Source organism: Rattus norvegicus, chromosome 11 (assembly GCF_036323735.1).
Source record: "Rattus norvegicus strain BN/NHsdMcwi chromosome 11, GRCr8, whole genome shotgun sequence".
NCBI lineage: Eukaryota > Metazoa > Chordata > Mammalia > Rodentia > Muridae > Rattus > Rattus norvegicus.
The window spans coordinates 75,783,857-75,798,711 of record NC_086029.1 but is presented as its reverse complement, the minus strand read 5'-3'; the positions used below and the strand labels follow the sequence as shown (position 1 = coordinate 75,798,711).

Sequence of the window (14,855 nt, the reverse complement as noted above, 5' to 3'; positions counted from 1 at the left end):
TATTTTTTTTTTAATACAGGGTCTCATATATGCCAGGATGGCCTCAAACTCACTGTGTAACCTAAAATGATCTGGAACTTCTGATTCTCCTGCTCCCACTTCTCCAGGGCCACTGCACTGTTTATACAACCCTGGGGACTGAACTCAGGGTTCCCTGCATGTTAGACATTCTACTAAGCCACATCCTCAGCCACCAACTCCCCAACTTCACTGCTTTTTAAACATGCATACAATTGTAACTTGCCCTAGAGCAGTCTCCTGTGGTCTCTTATTCTCAAGGATGTGGCATTCTAACACTGTTAGAAAAACACCATCAGGATTCTTTTGTGTTCCCTAGATGGCAAGCATTTTTTGTAGGGCAAAGTTGAGTTTTCTGATCAAGAACATGGTGATGGGGGGTTGGAGAGATGGCTCAGTGGTTAAGAGCAATGACTGCTCTTCCAGAGGTCCTGAGTTCAAATCCTGGCAACCACATGGTGGCTCACAACCATCTGTAATGAGATCTGATGCCTTCTTCTGGTGTGTCTGAAGATAGCTACAGTATACTTATAATAAATAAATAAGTAAATGAATAAATAAATAATTAAGTCTAAAAAAAAAAAGAACATGGTGATGAAGAAGTCTCTTCAGGCTACCTCCTTGGCTACGGAGTAGCTCCAAAAGAGAGCCACACATCAGGCCAGTTGTAGGCATGACATCATTCGTTTTCATTTTTCAATTTTGGTACTTACTGGAAGGGAAGAAAAGATAAGCAAGCCTCTTTACATAATATTCCATAGTCTAAATTTAGGGTGGTGTTTGAAAAGTGTCTTCTCTTTCCTCCTTTAAATCTGAGTTTAAGATTCTTGATTTCCTGTTTGAAGATACGAAGAAATCATTTCCTAACTAAAACACTGCCTTGGGCAAATATACTTTTGCCAGTCACTCTGTGTTTCTGCCTGTGTCCAGAATGGAATTTAAGCTTTCTCGGCTTGGCTGCTAGTGAAGGTTCTCTGCTTTTTTCTGTTGCATATGAAATAAGGGGAGGGCGGTTCATCTCGCTGTGTTCTGTTAGCCACACCCCTCAAGCAGAGAATCCTTTCACACAGCTGTGGCGGGTTCTCGGAACAGGCCTGGACAAGTCACCTCCCCCTAGAGTTCTCTCTACCTTTGAGTCGCCCTCATGTTACTCAGAACTCTCACTCGTCTTAGACAGAGCTACTGGGGAGTTTTTACCTCAGAGCATGCAACTCAACAGACTCTTACTAGTTTCTTTTTCAGGTTGTGAAACTCAGCCTTCAAAGGCTCAAGACCTCGGTTCCATCTCTGTGAACCAATAGGATTGTCTTTAGCATCTGCTTGGTGTAGACCATCCAGTTTTCTCTACGGCTCTGTTTCGTGATTTTTGTGAGCCTCGGAGGTGCCTAAGCTCCCTTGGCTCTAGATTCCTGGCTTTCCCCATCTATCGAGAGCATCTGAAGCCATGGCTTACAGTTGCCAGCTGATGCAGGAATCACCACTCCTCGGGTTTCCACGTCTCAGGTTCATTCATCTCTTTGTGCTGCTGCTGGTTGGTCTTTTCCAGATATCTTCAGGTAAGGAAAGAACTTTCAGGAACTTGACTTAAGCTTACTGGGGTTTTAAGGAAGATGATGCTGTCTGTGCGGTATCTCTCGGCTCACTTTGTGACCCTCCCCTGCTCCCTTCGTGAACTGGAGGGAGCCTCAGAGTGTCCCCAGAATTCTTTAAAGCTATGAAAGTTCTGGTTTGACGAGGTCAAAGGACACACAGGGTCACACAGCAGGTTAGAAAGCAAGTTAAAGCCAGAACTTCAACTCTAACATAGAGGTGGGGGCACTGTCATTTTAACAACCCATAAAACCAATGTGTGGCCTAGAGCTGTGGTCTCCTCCATCGATATTAGATGTGCCAACAGCCTTGGTCTGGCGGCCTGGTTTCCAAAGTTTGTTTCTATGATCCAACTTAATTGATGTGACCTTCCTCTAAGACAGTGATGACCTTTTCCTTTGGGGCACGGTGGGTTGTTGAGACACTTCTCCGTGTGAAATCCTCCTCTTAGTATTTCTTCTTAAGCTTCGCTTTCTCTCAACACTGGCATCCAACAGCCAAGACGTGGCACGAAAATGAGTCTTTAAGTTACTTCTAGCTGGCTGTGTGTTTCATATGGTGTTCTTCAGAGAATGTTTTGTTCTCAGTGCATTTCTGTTTTCTGTGAAGGTGGTCTTTGGAAGCTAGACTTCCAGCATTATAAAGAGCTCTGTTCAGGTTGTGCTGTGTGACTTGGACCGCCATGTCCTGCATGACTATTTTTTTTAAATGGGGTAACTGACACCTGTGACTTTTTTAAGGTTGGAAAACAAAAGATCTGCTTTCTAAGGAGTAGTATATAAACTGGCTTCTCGCAAACAAGGAGGAAAGCTAGAGTGTCACAGGGCATGCAGAAGCCGAACTCTCAGAGGCCCTGCTATAAAGCAGCTCACCCAAAACCCTGCCCTGAACATCTAACAGTGTGAGAGACAAGGAGAGCCCAGGGTTGAAGGAGGTTGAAGGATTCGTAGGCCACTGGCTACAAGAAATGACAGTTTTAAATTTTCTGTTCCAAGTCATGAAACTCAGTTGCAGAACCCAGAGCGTCATTAAGTCCCCATTCACACATCAGGTTCAGGACATGGTCAAAATGTCCAATAATTAATTACACAGCTACAATCTTTTTTCTGGAAATTAGGGAAGCACTCCCAAACTCAAGTCTTCAGGAGAAACTGCATAAACCCAGAAATTGGGTTGGGAGTGGATTGGGTGGGCGTTGCGGAAAACTTTCAGAAAGTGAGAGGAAAAACTGGCAAAATTCAAACCAAGGCTCTGCAATCGTAGCTGAAAAAAAAATTGGTCAGAATTAAGCAAAAATGATACAATTTCTTTTTTAGCCATCAGGAAAGCACCGTGTGCTATCGCTATATCCAGTTCCTACTGCTCTGAGTCAAAAAGTAGTCCACGAACTTCTTAGCTTTGAATGTCCACCTTACCTCGTAGGTTAGTTGCATGTAAGATTTGTGTCCTCGAACAAGTTTGCATACGTACATCCTGGAACTAACCTCTCAAGAAATAAGGCAACAAGGAGGTCCTGACTACACTTTGAGAAAGGAGGGAGCAGGGAGGCTAGAGGAATAGACCTGACAGAGGCAGGTGGCATTGGAGGGTTCTGGGCGGGGTATCAAAGTGACAAACGCCAGCCCAAGTATCCGCTCTTCCCATTTTAGATAGGGTCTCTTGTCACCTAGGCTGGCCCCTTACTCAATAGATAACAAGGATGACACTGAACTCTTGATCCTCCTGCTGCCACCTCCTAAGTCTAGGAGTGTGGCTTCTTCTGTTTCAACACTGAATTCAACAAAGAGCAGGCAGTTTCTGGGTACAAAGGCGTGTTTATTGGTCCTGGGGATAAATTATGAGTTCTTTCCTTCGTGTAATTTATAGTTGCTGGAAGGAAGAAGGCAAGCGGTCTAGTAATCATGGCATTATATATGTGACTACTGCAGAGAAGAAGAGAAGGTTGAAGAGAAGGAATTATTCAGAAGTACCATTTTCAGTGGTGGCTAGATCAGGGCCAGAAGGGAGCCAGGCCTAGGACGGGGGCTTTCGGGTGACCATTGGGAATCTGAATGTTATTCAAATTGCACTGGGGGAGGAATGGGAGGGTTTTAGAGGGAGGTGGGGCTGGTGCTGTCTGTCTCAGCACTGTCTATACATTATACATATCTAACACCTGGGGGTTTTGTTAAAAGACGGCCTCCAACACAGGGGATTTTTTTTCTTTTTTTTTTAGAGAAGTGAAATTATTTTGCATAATACTGTAATGATGTATCTGTTACTCATAGATGCTTTAAACATGTATAAAGCACACCTCCTAGAGGTAATGCTAAATCATGGCTTTGGAAGACAATGATGCGTCAGAGAAGGAACAAATGCGTCACTGGGGAATGGGGCGCTGCTGAGAACAGAGCAAGCGAGGACAGGATTGGTCTGTGGGAATCCTTCGCGTTTGTCTGCCTAGTTCTGCTAGGAACCTAAAACTGATCTGACAGAGACTTTTAAATAGTTTATGTTTCTGTTTTCGGAGTCAGTATCTCACTCTGCAGCCCAGGCTGGTCTAAACTTCAGAATGTAGCTCTCAGTCTTGCCTCAAACTCCCGCCTCAGCCTCCAGAGTAGCTACCATGTCCATCTTAAAACACTTTTTTTTAAAAGATGTATTCATTTATTATATATAAGTACACTGTAGCTGTCTTCAGACACACCAGAAGAGGGCATCGGATCTCTTTACAGATGGTTGTGAGCCACCATGTGGTTGCTGGGAATTGAACTCAGGACCTCTGGAAGAGCAGTTGGGTGCTCTTAACCGCTGAGCCATCTCTCCAGCCCAACACTTTTTTTTTTTAAATGCTGCTTCAGCTTAGGTGGGTTTGGAATGGGGCTCGAGGTTCAGCATTTCTAGGAAGTATCCACGTGATGCCACGGCTGGAGAGCTATACAGTCTGATTTGAGCACGAAGTCTATATGCAAAGGACGTTCAGAGAAAAACAGGAAACATTGGACCAGATGTGTTAGCACAAGTCTGTACTCCCTGCCACTCTGGAGGTTGAGCAGGAAGATCAAAAATTCAAGGCCTCCTGGGTTATAGAGGGAACTCAAGGCTAGCGATGACCCTGCCTTCAGATAAAAGGCATGGGCTGGAATGTAGCCTGGTGGTTAGAATGCTTGCTCACCGTCTCTGAGGCTCTGAGCTTCATCTCTAGTAAGGTGTAAACGGGGCATGGTGGCGCATGCCCGTAATCTCAGCCCTTTGGAGGGATAGAGAGGAAGATGAGAGATTCAGAGTTATTCTCTAGGACTTAGTGAGTTTGAGGCCAGCCTGAGCTACGTGAGCTCTTGTCTTGGGAGACAAAAGAGGGCGGGGGTGGTGCTGAGGATATAACCCGGTGGTCAGTGCTGGCCTAACATGCACGAGGCTCTGTGTTCAATCCTCGGACTGAGAGACACACAAAGGTCTTGAGCTGCTGAAGCATGAGGAATGGCTTGTAGGGCAGCCACAGTAATTGTGCAAAATCTCCACAGGAAGCTGTTTCCGTGACTAGGGGGATGTGATGGTTCTGATGAAAAGAGGTGTTAGAGGGAAGGGGACGGACTAAGGATGTACAGTATGGAGCTGGTGAGGACTGGGCAGTTTGGTGAGGATGTGAGTGGCCTGTGGTGCCTGGGGTCAAGATCAAGTGGGATGAAGTAAGGTGATAGAGGGTTTTGGAGTTGGGGGATGTACCACACCTTCAATCCCGCTCTGGGTCAGGAAGCCACACCCTGGCGCCATGGTCCCCTCTCCCCTACTACTCTCCGGCCATCGGCACCCTGGGCAAGTTGGCCTCTTTTCTTCACAAGACGGGACTCAGCCATATCCTCTCTGCCATCGGGTTTCAAACACATTCTACAGAGGTAGAAACGCATGACTGTATTCCAGAAACTGGTGGCTAGAAAGCAACCTTCAGAAGAGCGTAAGTGGACAGCTTCTCCTTCAGGGCTGGGGTCATTAAAGAATGGCTGAGCTTCCTGCAGAAGCCAGCCATCGATGCATTAGGGATGCTGAGGTAGAGAAAAAGTGAACGTTCTCAAAATATTACCGGTAACAACCTTTGACACAGACACACACTATTGTCCAAACAGGACCAGCCAACCACACATCTCGTGATTTATAACCGGTGGCTTCATTACCCTGACAATAGTGGCCCGAATCTCTTAGCCTCCTTATGAACTTAGAATTTGAGACAAAAGAAAAAAGAAAAGATCTGATTTCTATAGAATATAAGGGCTGTATATAAAGTGGAGGGAAACTCAGGGACCAAGACTGAAATCTTCCAACAGCTAGTATGTTCCCTGTGCTACACCCTGCACAGGACTAACACCAGACCCGTGGTGTCCACTTAATGAAAAGCTTAGAAGTGCCCCATTATATCACTTCCATAGAAAAGACTGGGCCCAAACATCGGCAGCCTCCCACACAAGTACTAACCAGAATGCTTAGCTTCCAAGACCAGATGAGTTCAGGCACATTTCGTGTGGAATGACTGCAGACCCAAACATCAGCATCTCCAAGTATTGTTGGGATGGTGGGTAGTGATTATGGCTTTGTTTGTTTGGTTTGTCCTCTTTTACTCTTTCCAAATTCATTACAATTTTTTTCTACCCTGGCAGAATGCTTATTTAACAAGCACGTTTGCCTGTCGTATATCACATCTTTTGAGATGTTTTGTTTTATTTTGTTTTCAGTGCTGAGGATCAAACCCAGGGTTTGGCAAGGGCTCAACTACAAGGTTAAACCCTCGCCTGGTGTATTTAAGATGCTGTGCCCAGCTCGTTTCCTTTCTATTAGGAGACGTGGGAGTCCAGCACTAAGATGGTTGCCCAGGGGCTTGGCTGCCAAGGCAGCCTCTTCATCTGCTTCTGCTTCTGTAGACTCCAGAAAGGTGCATCAGTCCTGTGTGGAGGGGAGTGTGTGTGTGTGTGTGTGTGTGTGTGTGTGTGTGTGTGTGTCTGTGTCTGTGTCTGTGTCTGTGTCTGTGTGGCTGTGTGTGTGTCTCTGTGTGTGTGTCTGTCTCTGTGTATGTGTGTCTGTATGTGTGTGTGTGTCTGTCTGTGTGTGTGTCTGTCTGTGTGTGTGTCTCTGTGTGTGTCTCTGTGTGTCTCTCTGTGTGTGTCTGTCTCTGTGTGTGTCTGTATGTGTGTCTGTCTGTGTGTGTCTGTGTGTCTGTGTGTCTCTCTGTGTGTATCTGTCTCTGTGTGTGTCTGTATGTGTGTGTCTGTATGTGTGTGTCTGTGTGTGTGTCTCTGTGTGTGTGTCTCTGTGTGTGTGTCTGTGTGTGTGTCTCTGTGTGTCTCTGTGTGTGTGTCTGTCTCTGGGTGTGTGTGTCTGTATGTGTGTGTCTGTGTGTGTGTGTCTGTGTGTGTGTGTCTGTGTGTGTGTCTGTGTGTGTGTGTCTGTCTCTGGGTGTGTGTGTCTGTATGTGTGTGTCTGTGTGTGTGTGTCTGTGTGTGTGTGTCTGTGTGTGTGTGTCTGTGTGTGTGTGTCTGTGTGTGTGTCTGTGTGTGTGTGTCTCTGTGTGTCTCTGTGTGTGTGTCTGTCTCTGGGTGTGTGTGTCTGTATGTGTGTGTCTGTGTGTGTGTGTCTGTGTGTGTGTCTGTGTGTGTGTCTGTGTGTGTGTCTGTGTCTGTGTGTGTGTCTGTGTCTGTGTGTGTGTGTTTGTGTGTGTGTCTGTGTCTGTGTGTGTGTCTGTGTCTGTGTCTGTGTCTGTGTGTGTGTCTGTGTCTGTGTCTGTGTGTGTTACATCTTACATCCCAAGTGGTAATGGGTTTAAGGTATGCACCACCATGACTACCCACATAGTCTCTAGGTACAAAGGAACTGGTTTTTTTCTCTACCATGTGGGCCCTAGGATAGAATTCAGGTTATAGGGTTCAGCATCGAGTGCTTTACCCGCTGAGCCTTCTCACTTGGCTTTATTTACTATTTTTATATCTTCCAGTTTTCCTACAATGTCATAAAATTCATCTTTTAATTCTTTTTTCTTACTTTCATCTTAAACACTCTTTTCTGAAAAATGTGAAAGTGTGCACATTGATAGCATTCTTTGGTTTGGGTTTGAGGCTTTTGCTTTGTTTTGTTGTTTTGTTTGTTTGTTTGTTTGAGACAGGGTCTCATCATGTGACTCTGACTGGCCCAGAACCCAGTAGGCAGACCAGGTTGACCTCAAACTCACAGAAATCTACTTGCCTCTCTCTCCCAAGTGGTAGTGGGTTAAAGGCCTGCACCACCATGGCTACCTATGTAGCCTCTAAGCTGTAAGCCAATCATAATTCGACAGACAAAAAAGCAAACAAACAAAGAAAAGGCTTTAAAGGTTACCATTTTAGAGTGAACCACCGTTCTCGGGCTTTAGCGTCCCATGCTGTTGGTGTAGCCACAACTGCTCTAGCTTCAGGGTACTTTCCTGACCACCCTTCAGCAGCCATACTTCCATGACCCCATACCCTGACTCCTAGTAACCACTATTCTCCCTCCCCTCTCTCGGACCACGCCCATTCTGGGCATTTCATACAGTGGACGCACACATCCTGTGGTGTTGTGTGTCTGTCTGGCTTCTTTCCTTTAACGTCGTTTCCAGGGTTCATCTGTGTTACAGTATGTGTTGGAACATCATTTGTTTTCAGGGCTAATAACACACTGTTGTAGACTGAATCCTTAAAAGATGTGTGTAATTTGTTTCATTGTCTGCTGGCTAGAGCATCCTGGTGTTGGCTAGAGGGCTGGTGGTTGGGAGTGAAGTCAGTCAGGGAGGAGGACGGCAAAGGGATCAGGAGAGGCAGGGACTGGGGCTAACTGCTTAGAGTCCCGAGTTTGCCACCCAGAGGAACACTGTACACGTGTTCATTAGAGGTAAGCAGAGCTGCCTCCTGCTTCTGCCCATCTCTTCTCATTGCCTTGGCTGATGACTACAGGGAGCCTGATGTGTGTACCCCAAGCCAGCAGTGGGCCCTCTGCTTAGACCACAGGTCAGCCGTTTCTATGGTTCCATTCCGGGTGTGGTTCAGCAGAGAGGCATGCAGTACATGGTCAGAAGAGCCCTATCAAAAAACCCATCTTAGGGCTGCAGACATGAGCCTAGGGTAAACACTCGCTGTGCGGCCCTAATGACCTGATTAAGCCCCATAATCCATGGTGAAGGGAGAGAATCGAATCCTGAGATTTGATCTCTGACCTCCACACCTGTGGTATGTATCCATCCATCCATTCAAACATATACATAAATAATAAAATGAAACGTAAAAATATGTATTAAAAATCATACAGCGTCACAGATAACCAAGTGCCTGGCTTCCTTCCTCGGACTGCTGAGGTAGTTTTGTACGTAGGGATGATAGCACACACTGCTGAAGTGAACCTGAGGCCCAAGGGGCTTTCCCCAGTTCTTCAAGGCAATGGTTCTAACTCATGCTGATCCGAGGTCCAGATGCTTAGCTATGCATTCAGTAAGCATCCACTTCACACCCTCTCAGCTAGGCCCTGTTATCAGCACCGCAGATGTGGCAATGGACAAAATGGGCAAAGCTTCTCATATAAACACGCGTGGAGTTTATGTATATAAGCATAGATAGATAGATAGATAGATAGATAGATAGATAGATAGATAGATAGATAGATAGACAGACAGACAGACAGACAGATAGACAGACAGATATTATCTCCCAGATATAACCTGTATCTGCTGGAGCAAGACTGAAGATAAAGCCAAGTATAGTAGCACATACTTGTAATCACAGCATTTAGGGGGCCGAGGCAGAAAGATTGTTGAGTTTAAGGCCAGATAAAGAACTTGTTAGGGGGCTGGCAAGATGGCTCAGTGGTTAAGAACACTGACTGCTCTTCTAGAGGTCCTGAGTTCAATTCCCAGGGACCACATGGTGGCTTACAACCATCTGTAACAAGATGTGTATGACCTCTTCTGGTGTGTCTGAAGACAGTGACAATGTACTCACATATATAAAATAAATAAATGATTAAAAAAAGAGAGCGAGAGTGCACTAGGACACACAGGGATAGACAACATTGCTCATCTCAAAAACAAAAACAAAAACAAAAAAGGTCAAAGACAGACATCTCAAGGACAGAGCTATGGAGTGGCTAGACTGATAAAGTTAGAAGAAGCTATTTGAGAGAGACAGCGAAGGGCTTTTCTGAGTAAAGAACATCACCCCATACTGATATGACCATATAGATGGACCTCTGAGGAAGATGCTGGCTTCTCTCATATCCTGGGCACGGTGAGGAGGGTTAAGTACGGTGTCCTGTCTGAACACTCACTCCTGCTTTGTCTGGGGTGCTGGAGTGCCAAGTGTTATACCCGACCAGTAAAGCTTCAGGAATCTGACTCCCCTCCAGAGTCACCGACAGACCAAAGCCTGACACGCCGTTTCTTCCATTTTTCTCATTGCTCGGGCATGAGAGTGGAAGCCTGGTTCCTGTGGGAATTTCCGGGTCACACAGGAAAGTTTTGATTCCCCTTTTCAGTCTGGTTCTTCCTCAGCATCAGGGTGTGACGAGTGGGGGCTCAGACAGGAATGGGGAGCAGCCCGTTGGTGAGGCGGGCATGACCTTTAGAGAAATATCCATACTTCTCTCCATGTGACTGCACGAAACCCCTCAGGAACTGCCTTCGGAAGGAGACAGTTTTGCTTTTGATCATGTTTTCTCCCTTGAGTCACCGGATGTCAAAAGCTGCCGGAAAGGTTGCATTCTATGGGGTTGGGAGCGAGTAGGTCTGAGGAGGAGATAGCCCATTATCATTATTTGGGGCTCGAAGAAATGAACGTTTTCACGTCACAGTGTTCATCAGGCCCAAGCAAGACCAGAACGCTATGCAGCTGATATGACCCCTCAGTGAGATGAAACCAACCGGAGGATAAGACTTGGGGCAGACAGGAGGACAGCAGGCACTCCTGCAGAAGACTTGACGCCCCAGGATCCTCTCTGTCTGTGTTGTTTAATTTGAATTTACTTCTGCAGTGCTCTGGAATGGGCAGGTATCACACCCCTCTTACAGATGAATATGGGAAAGTAGCTGAGCTGAGACTAGAGTCTGAGTCAATGGGCGCCCATAGTCTGTGCTGTGTTTTGCATCTTTTAGCTTTCCTGTATCCCCGGATGCGTCCGGGTCAGTCTCAGCTTCAGTTCTCACAGCCCTCTCCAGGTCTGTCTTTTCACTTCTGTCAGTTATGACCCGAGTAGGAGGTGCTGACGCTCAACAAAGTTGCCTAAAGGCCAGCCAGAGAGCTCGGCTCTCTCTAATTAGGGACAGGAATACTTCCTGAATGGGTGATGTGATAGGGAAGTGCCCTCGCCCCAGATCTTGCTTTCCAAGAGCCAGAGGACCTGGAAATGAGGCTGCACACATGGTGTTCCCCAAGGGCATCTTTGTGACTCTCAGGGGACAAGGCAAGCTATGTGCAGATGAGAGCACCGGGCAGGGGCCTGGGACTTCAGGCCTTAGAGGGATGCTGCCCTTAAACCACAGCCCAAGAGGTCAGAAGAGGAATTTGGTGACATTGATCTATGCTAGGAGCTAATGAGTTTGGGTTTAGATATGAAATGTTGGTTTTTTTCTGGGGTATATTGCTGAGGAAACGTGCCCGATTATTTTTTTAATTTTTTATTTTATATGCATGGGTTTTTATATCCATGTGTATGTGGATACCACGTTTGTGTCTGGTACCTGCAGAGGCCAGAAGGTGCCGGGAGTCACAGGTGGTTTCAAGCCGTCTTGTGAATGCTAGGAATTGGAGAGAAGTCATCTAGAAGATCAGCAGTGGTCTTAACTACTGGGCCTTCTCTGCAGCTTCTGGGACCGAGTTTTAAAATGGGACCCCGTTGGCAGATCCAAGCTGTAGGATCACTGCATGCACAGATGACAGACTGCTGAGAGAAAGACAAGATAGAGGGGGCATGAGGTAGCTAAGACAAAGCCCGCAGGTGTAAGGTGCAGCCTTGTGAGTGGTTCCAGCCTGAAACCACGAGATCAGGCCATGCCTGGAAAGAAGGGGGTTCTTCCCCTTCTGTTTTGTTGTTTCTTTGGCTTTGTTCATTTAGAGATAGTCTTTTGTAGTGTAGTCAAGGATAACTTTGAACTCCTGGTCTCCCTTCTTCTACCTCCCAAGTGTTGGCATTACAGCCCCCTAGGACCCTCTTTTCTTTTTACTTATTTATTTATGTGAGTACACTGTAGTTGTGTTCAGACACACCAGAAGAGGGCATCAGATCTCATTACAGATGGTTGTGGGCCACCATGTTGTTGCTGGGATTTGAACTCAGGACCTCTGGAAGAACAGTCGGTGCTCTTAACCGCTGAGCCATCTCTCTAGCAATGGACCCTTTCTTTTTATTGTTTATTTATTTGTATGCACACACATGGTACAGGTGGAGAGGTCAAAGGGCAACTTGCAGGAGCTGGTTCTCTCCTTCCAAGAACCAAACTCAGGACGTCAGATCTGTTAGCAGTTGCCTTTACCCACTGATTCTCTCTTATTGGATGAGCTCAGTGGTGGGGTCGGATGGAGCAATGTGATGTTGGCTTAGTTATTCTAGAACTGAATCCTAAAACTGGGGAATCGGTTACCTTGGTTTCCTTTCTTGTCATTATAATAAAATGGACAGATGAAAGTAATTTAGGGGAGAAAGGGTTTGTTCTGTCCCAGTTTCCAGGTATGGTCCCTCATGGAAGGGAAGCCACAGCAGCAGGGATGTGTGAGAATCAGTAGGGATGTCTGTGACCAGCTCTGGCTCTGGCTCTGGCTCTGGCTCTGGCTCTGGCTCTGGCTCTGGCTCTGGCTCTGGCTCTGGCTCTGGCTCTGGCTCTGGCTCTGGCTCTGGCTCTGGCTCTCTCTCTCTCTCTCTCTCTCTCTCTCTCTCTCTCTCTCTCTCTTTCTCTCTCTCTCCCCACACACACACACACACGACCCAGCTTAAGAAATATTGCCACCCAATGGGCACATCTTCCTGCCTCGTGAAATCAGAGTAATTCCCCCACAGGCATGCCAAAAGCTACCTGAATGAGAATGAGGAAATGGCCCCTCCAAACAGGGTTGAGAAGAAAGTTTTTATTCCAGATATGAGGGAGAGTACAGCCACAGGCATCTGGAAGAGTCCAGAACACTGAGAGAAAGTAGCAGATTGAACAAGGTCAGCAGAATAGACCAGGGCCATGAGAGGAGAGAGAGGGAGAGGGAGGGAGGGAGGGAGGGAAGGAGAGGAGGAGGGAGAGGGAAAGGGAGAGAGAGCAGGAGAGGGAGAAGAACAAAGAGATCATCAAGAGAGAGAAGCTGAGGACCAAGAGAACATGTGGCTGAAATGGCTGGGTTATAAGGATTCAAAAGCTGGGGAAGGGAAGCCAAGCCCAGGAGCTGGAAAGGTTTAGAGTAGGGTAAGAGGGATGAGAAGTGCTGGGAGGAGCCAGGACTCTGTAACTAAGAGGTACTTGCAATCCTGTGAGATTGGAGTGGCCACATGGATGTCAAACAGGCCACATAGTTAGCCATTTTGTCCTGAGTTTCTTGGGAACCCACACTGGTGTCTCAGGTGATTCTAGATTCTATCAAGTTGACAACCAACACTAAATATTATGGCACTAAATAAAGAGTGGTCTTAAAAGTCTGGGCCAGAAAGAAACACATATGTAAAACTGGGGGGCAGTGTCTTTTTGCTTGGCTGAGTTTTCTCATCTGTACAATAAAGCAATTCTGGTAGGGCCTCTCCACAGGCCTCAACTTTGTCTCCCATGTTCCTTTAGGGCGCAGCAGATTGTCTAACCTGCCTTGGCCCTTTCACTGGGGGTCTCTTAAAAGCCATCTGCCTTCTCATGGGGGACCATCCCACTTCGGGGGTGTCTTGTCTCTGACTCTAGGTCCACAGGCATTTGGATGGGAGTGTAAAACGAGCAGGTGCTTCTCCATTCATTAGCTGCTCACCATTTGTTATATGAAGGTGAGGGAGAGGAAGATTCAGGACAACTCACTGTAGTGACATCCCCTTAAGTGACATCCCTTTAAAATGGCAGTTTATTTACCAATGTAGTAATAGGTATTCAAGGTATAAGGTTAAAATATTGGGTTCACTTTAGGCTGCATAATCAGAAGCTTTAGATGAGGGGGGTGTGTGTCAGCTTTAGTGGCTTTTGTTCTCCCAAATCAAGTTATGTGGTAGGAAAGTGAGGGCAATTAAAACCATGTTAGTAGCAGGCATGGTGGCTCATAGCTTTACCAGTACTCAGGAGGCTGAGGCAGGGGGATCAAGATAGTCAGCCTGAGCTACCTACAGAGACCCTGTCTCAAACAACAAAACAAAATGTAGCTCTGTGCAACTCTCTCTCTCTCTCTGTCTCTCTCTCTGTCTCTCTCTGTCTCTCTGTCTCTGTCTCTGTCTCTCTCTCTCTCTCTCTCTCTCTCTCTCTCTCTCTCTCTCTCTCTCTCTTTCTCCTCCCTGTCTCCCCAATATGGAGAAAGAGCTGTAGAAGAAATGAAGAGGAAAGTCCCATTGGGTAGGTCTTCTTTTAAAAAACAGAGTTGTGTTATGAGATGGGTATAGGACTAAAGAGACTGCAATGGGACAAAAGGATCCTTGTTGCAGTATAAACGCTGAAGCAAGATGTCAGAGCACCATGCTTTACCTCTGTTGGGTATGTCAGGCATGCATGTGTGTTGCTGTTCTCCCTGTGTCTACAATCCTACACGTATTGATTTTGGGTTGTAAATAAATTTTGGAGCCGTGCAAGACGGTACACTTCTGTAATCCTAGTATTTGAGGTTGAGGCCAAAGAATTGCTATCAGTTTAAGGCCAACCACAGCTACATAGCAAGACCCTGCCATACCCCAAATTAACTGTAAATAATTTTGGAGAATAGGCCAATTAACAAACGTGGACTCCAGGAATAAGGACATTCTGTTGTATGACTTATTTTAAATTTGTATTTTCTCTTATCTGCCTCCTTTATTCCTTCTTGATGGAGCATCATAGGGCGTGGAGTCATGGTCCCCAACTGCTGCAAGCTTCCTAAACATCCCAGCCAAGACCTCTATAAAGCACTATGACCTCATAGCTAGGGGGAGTAGATCAACTTGCAATTGTTCCCATTCTAAGAATGACACAAAAAAAACAGAAAGGAGGGGTGTGGTAGGCCCTAGGCTGTGGTGCAGTCTGTGAGCAAATGTCAGCACATTCTCTGGAGTTTTGATCAAGGTTATTTTATCTTCGGGGTATCAATTTG

General features: G+C 46.3%; 1 protein-coding gene across 6 annotated transcripts in view; it reads left to right on the top strand.

Moving 5' to 3' along the window:
* Positions 1–14,855, top strand: part of Cd80 (Cd80 molecule) — a 38,906-nt gene that overhangs the window by 267 nt on the left and 23,784 nt on the right. For 2 of the 6 annotated variants that reach the window (XM_063270308.1, XM_063270307.1), the window contains exon 2: positions 20–1,574. In XM_063270308.1, the coding sequence (XP_063126378.1) occupies positions 1,463–1,574 (112 nt within the window). In that variant the 5' untranslated portion in view covers positions 20–1,462. 6 annotated transcript variants of the gene reach the window in all.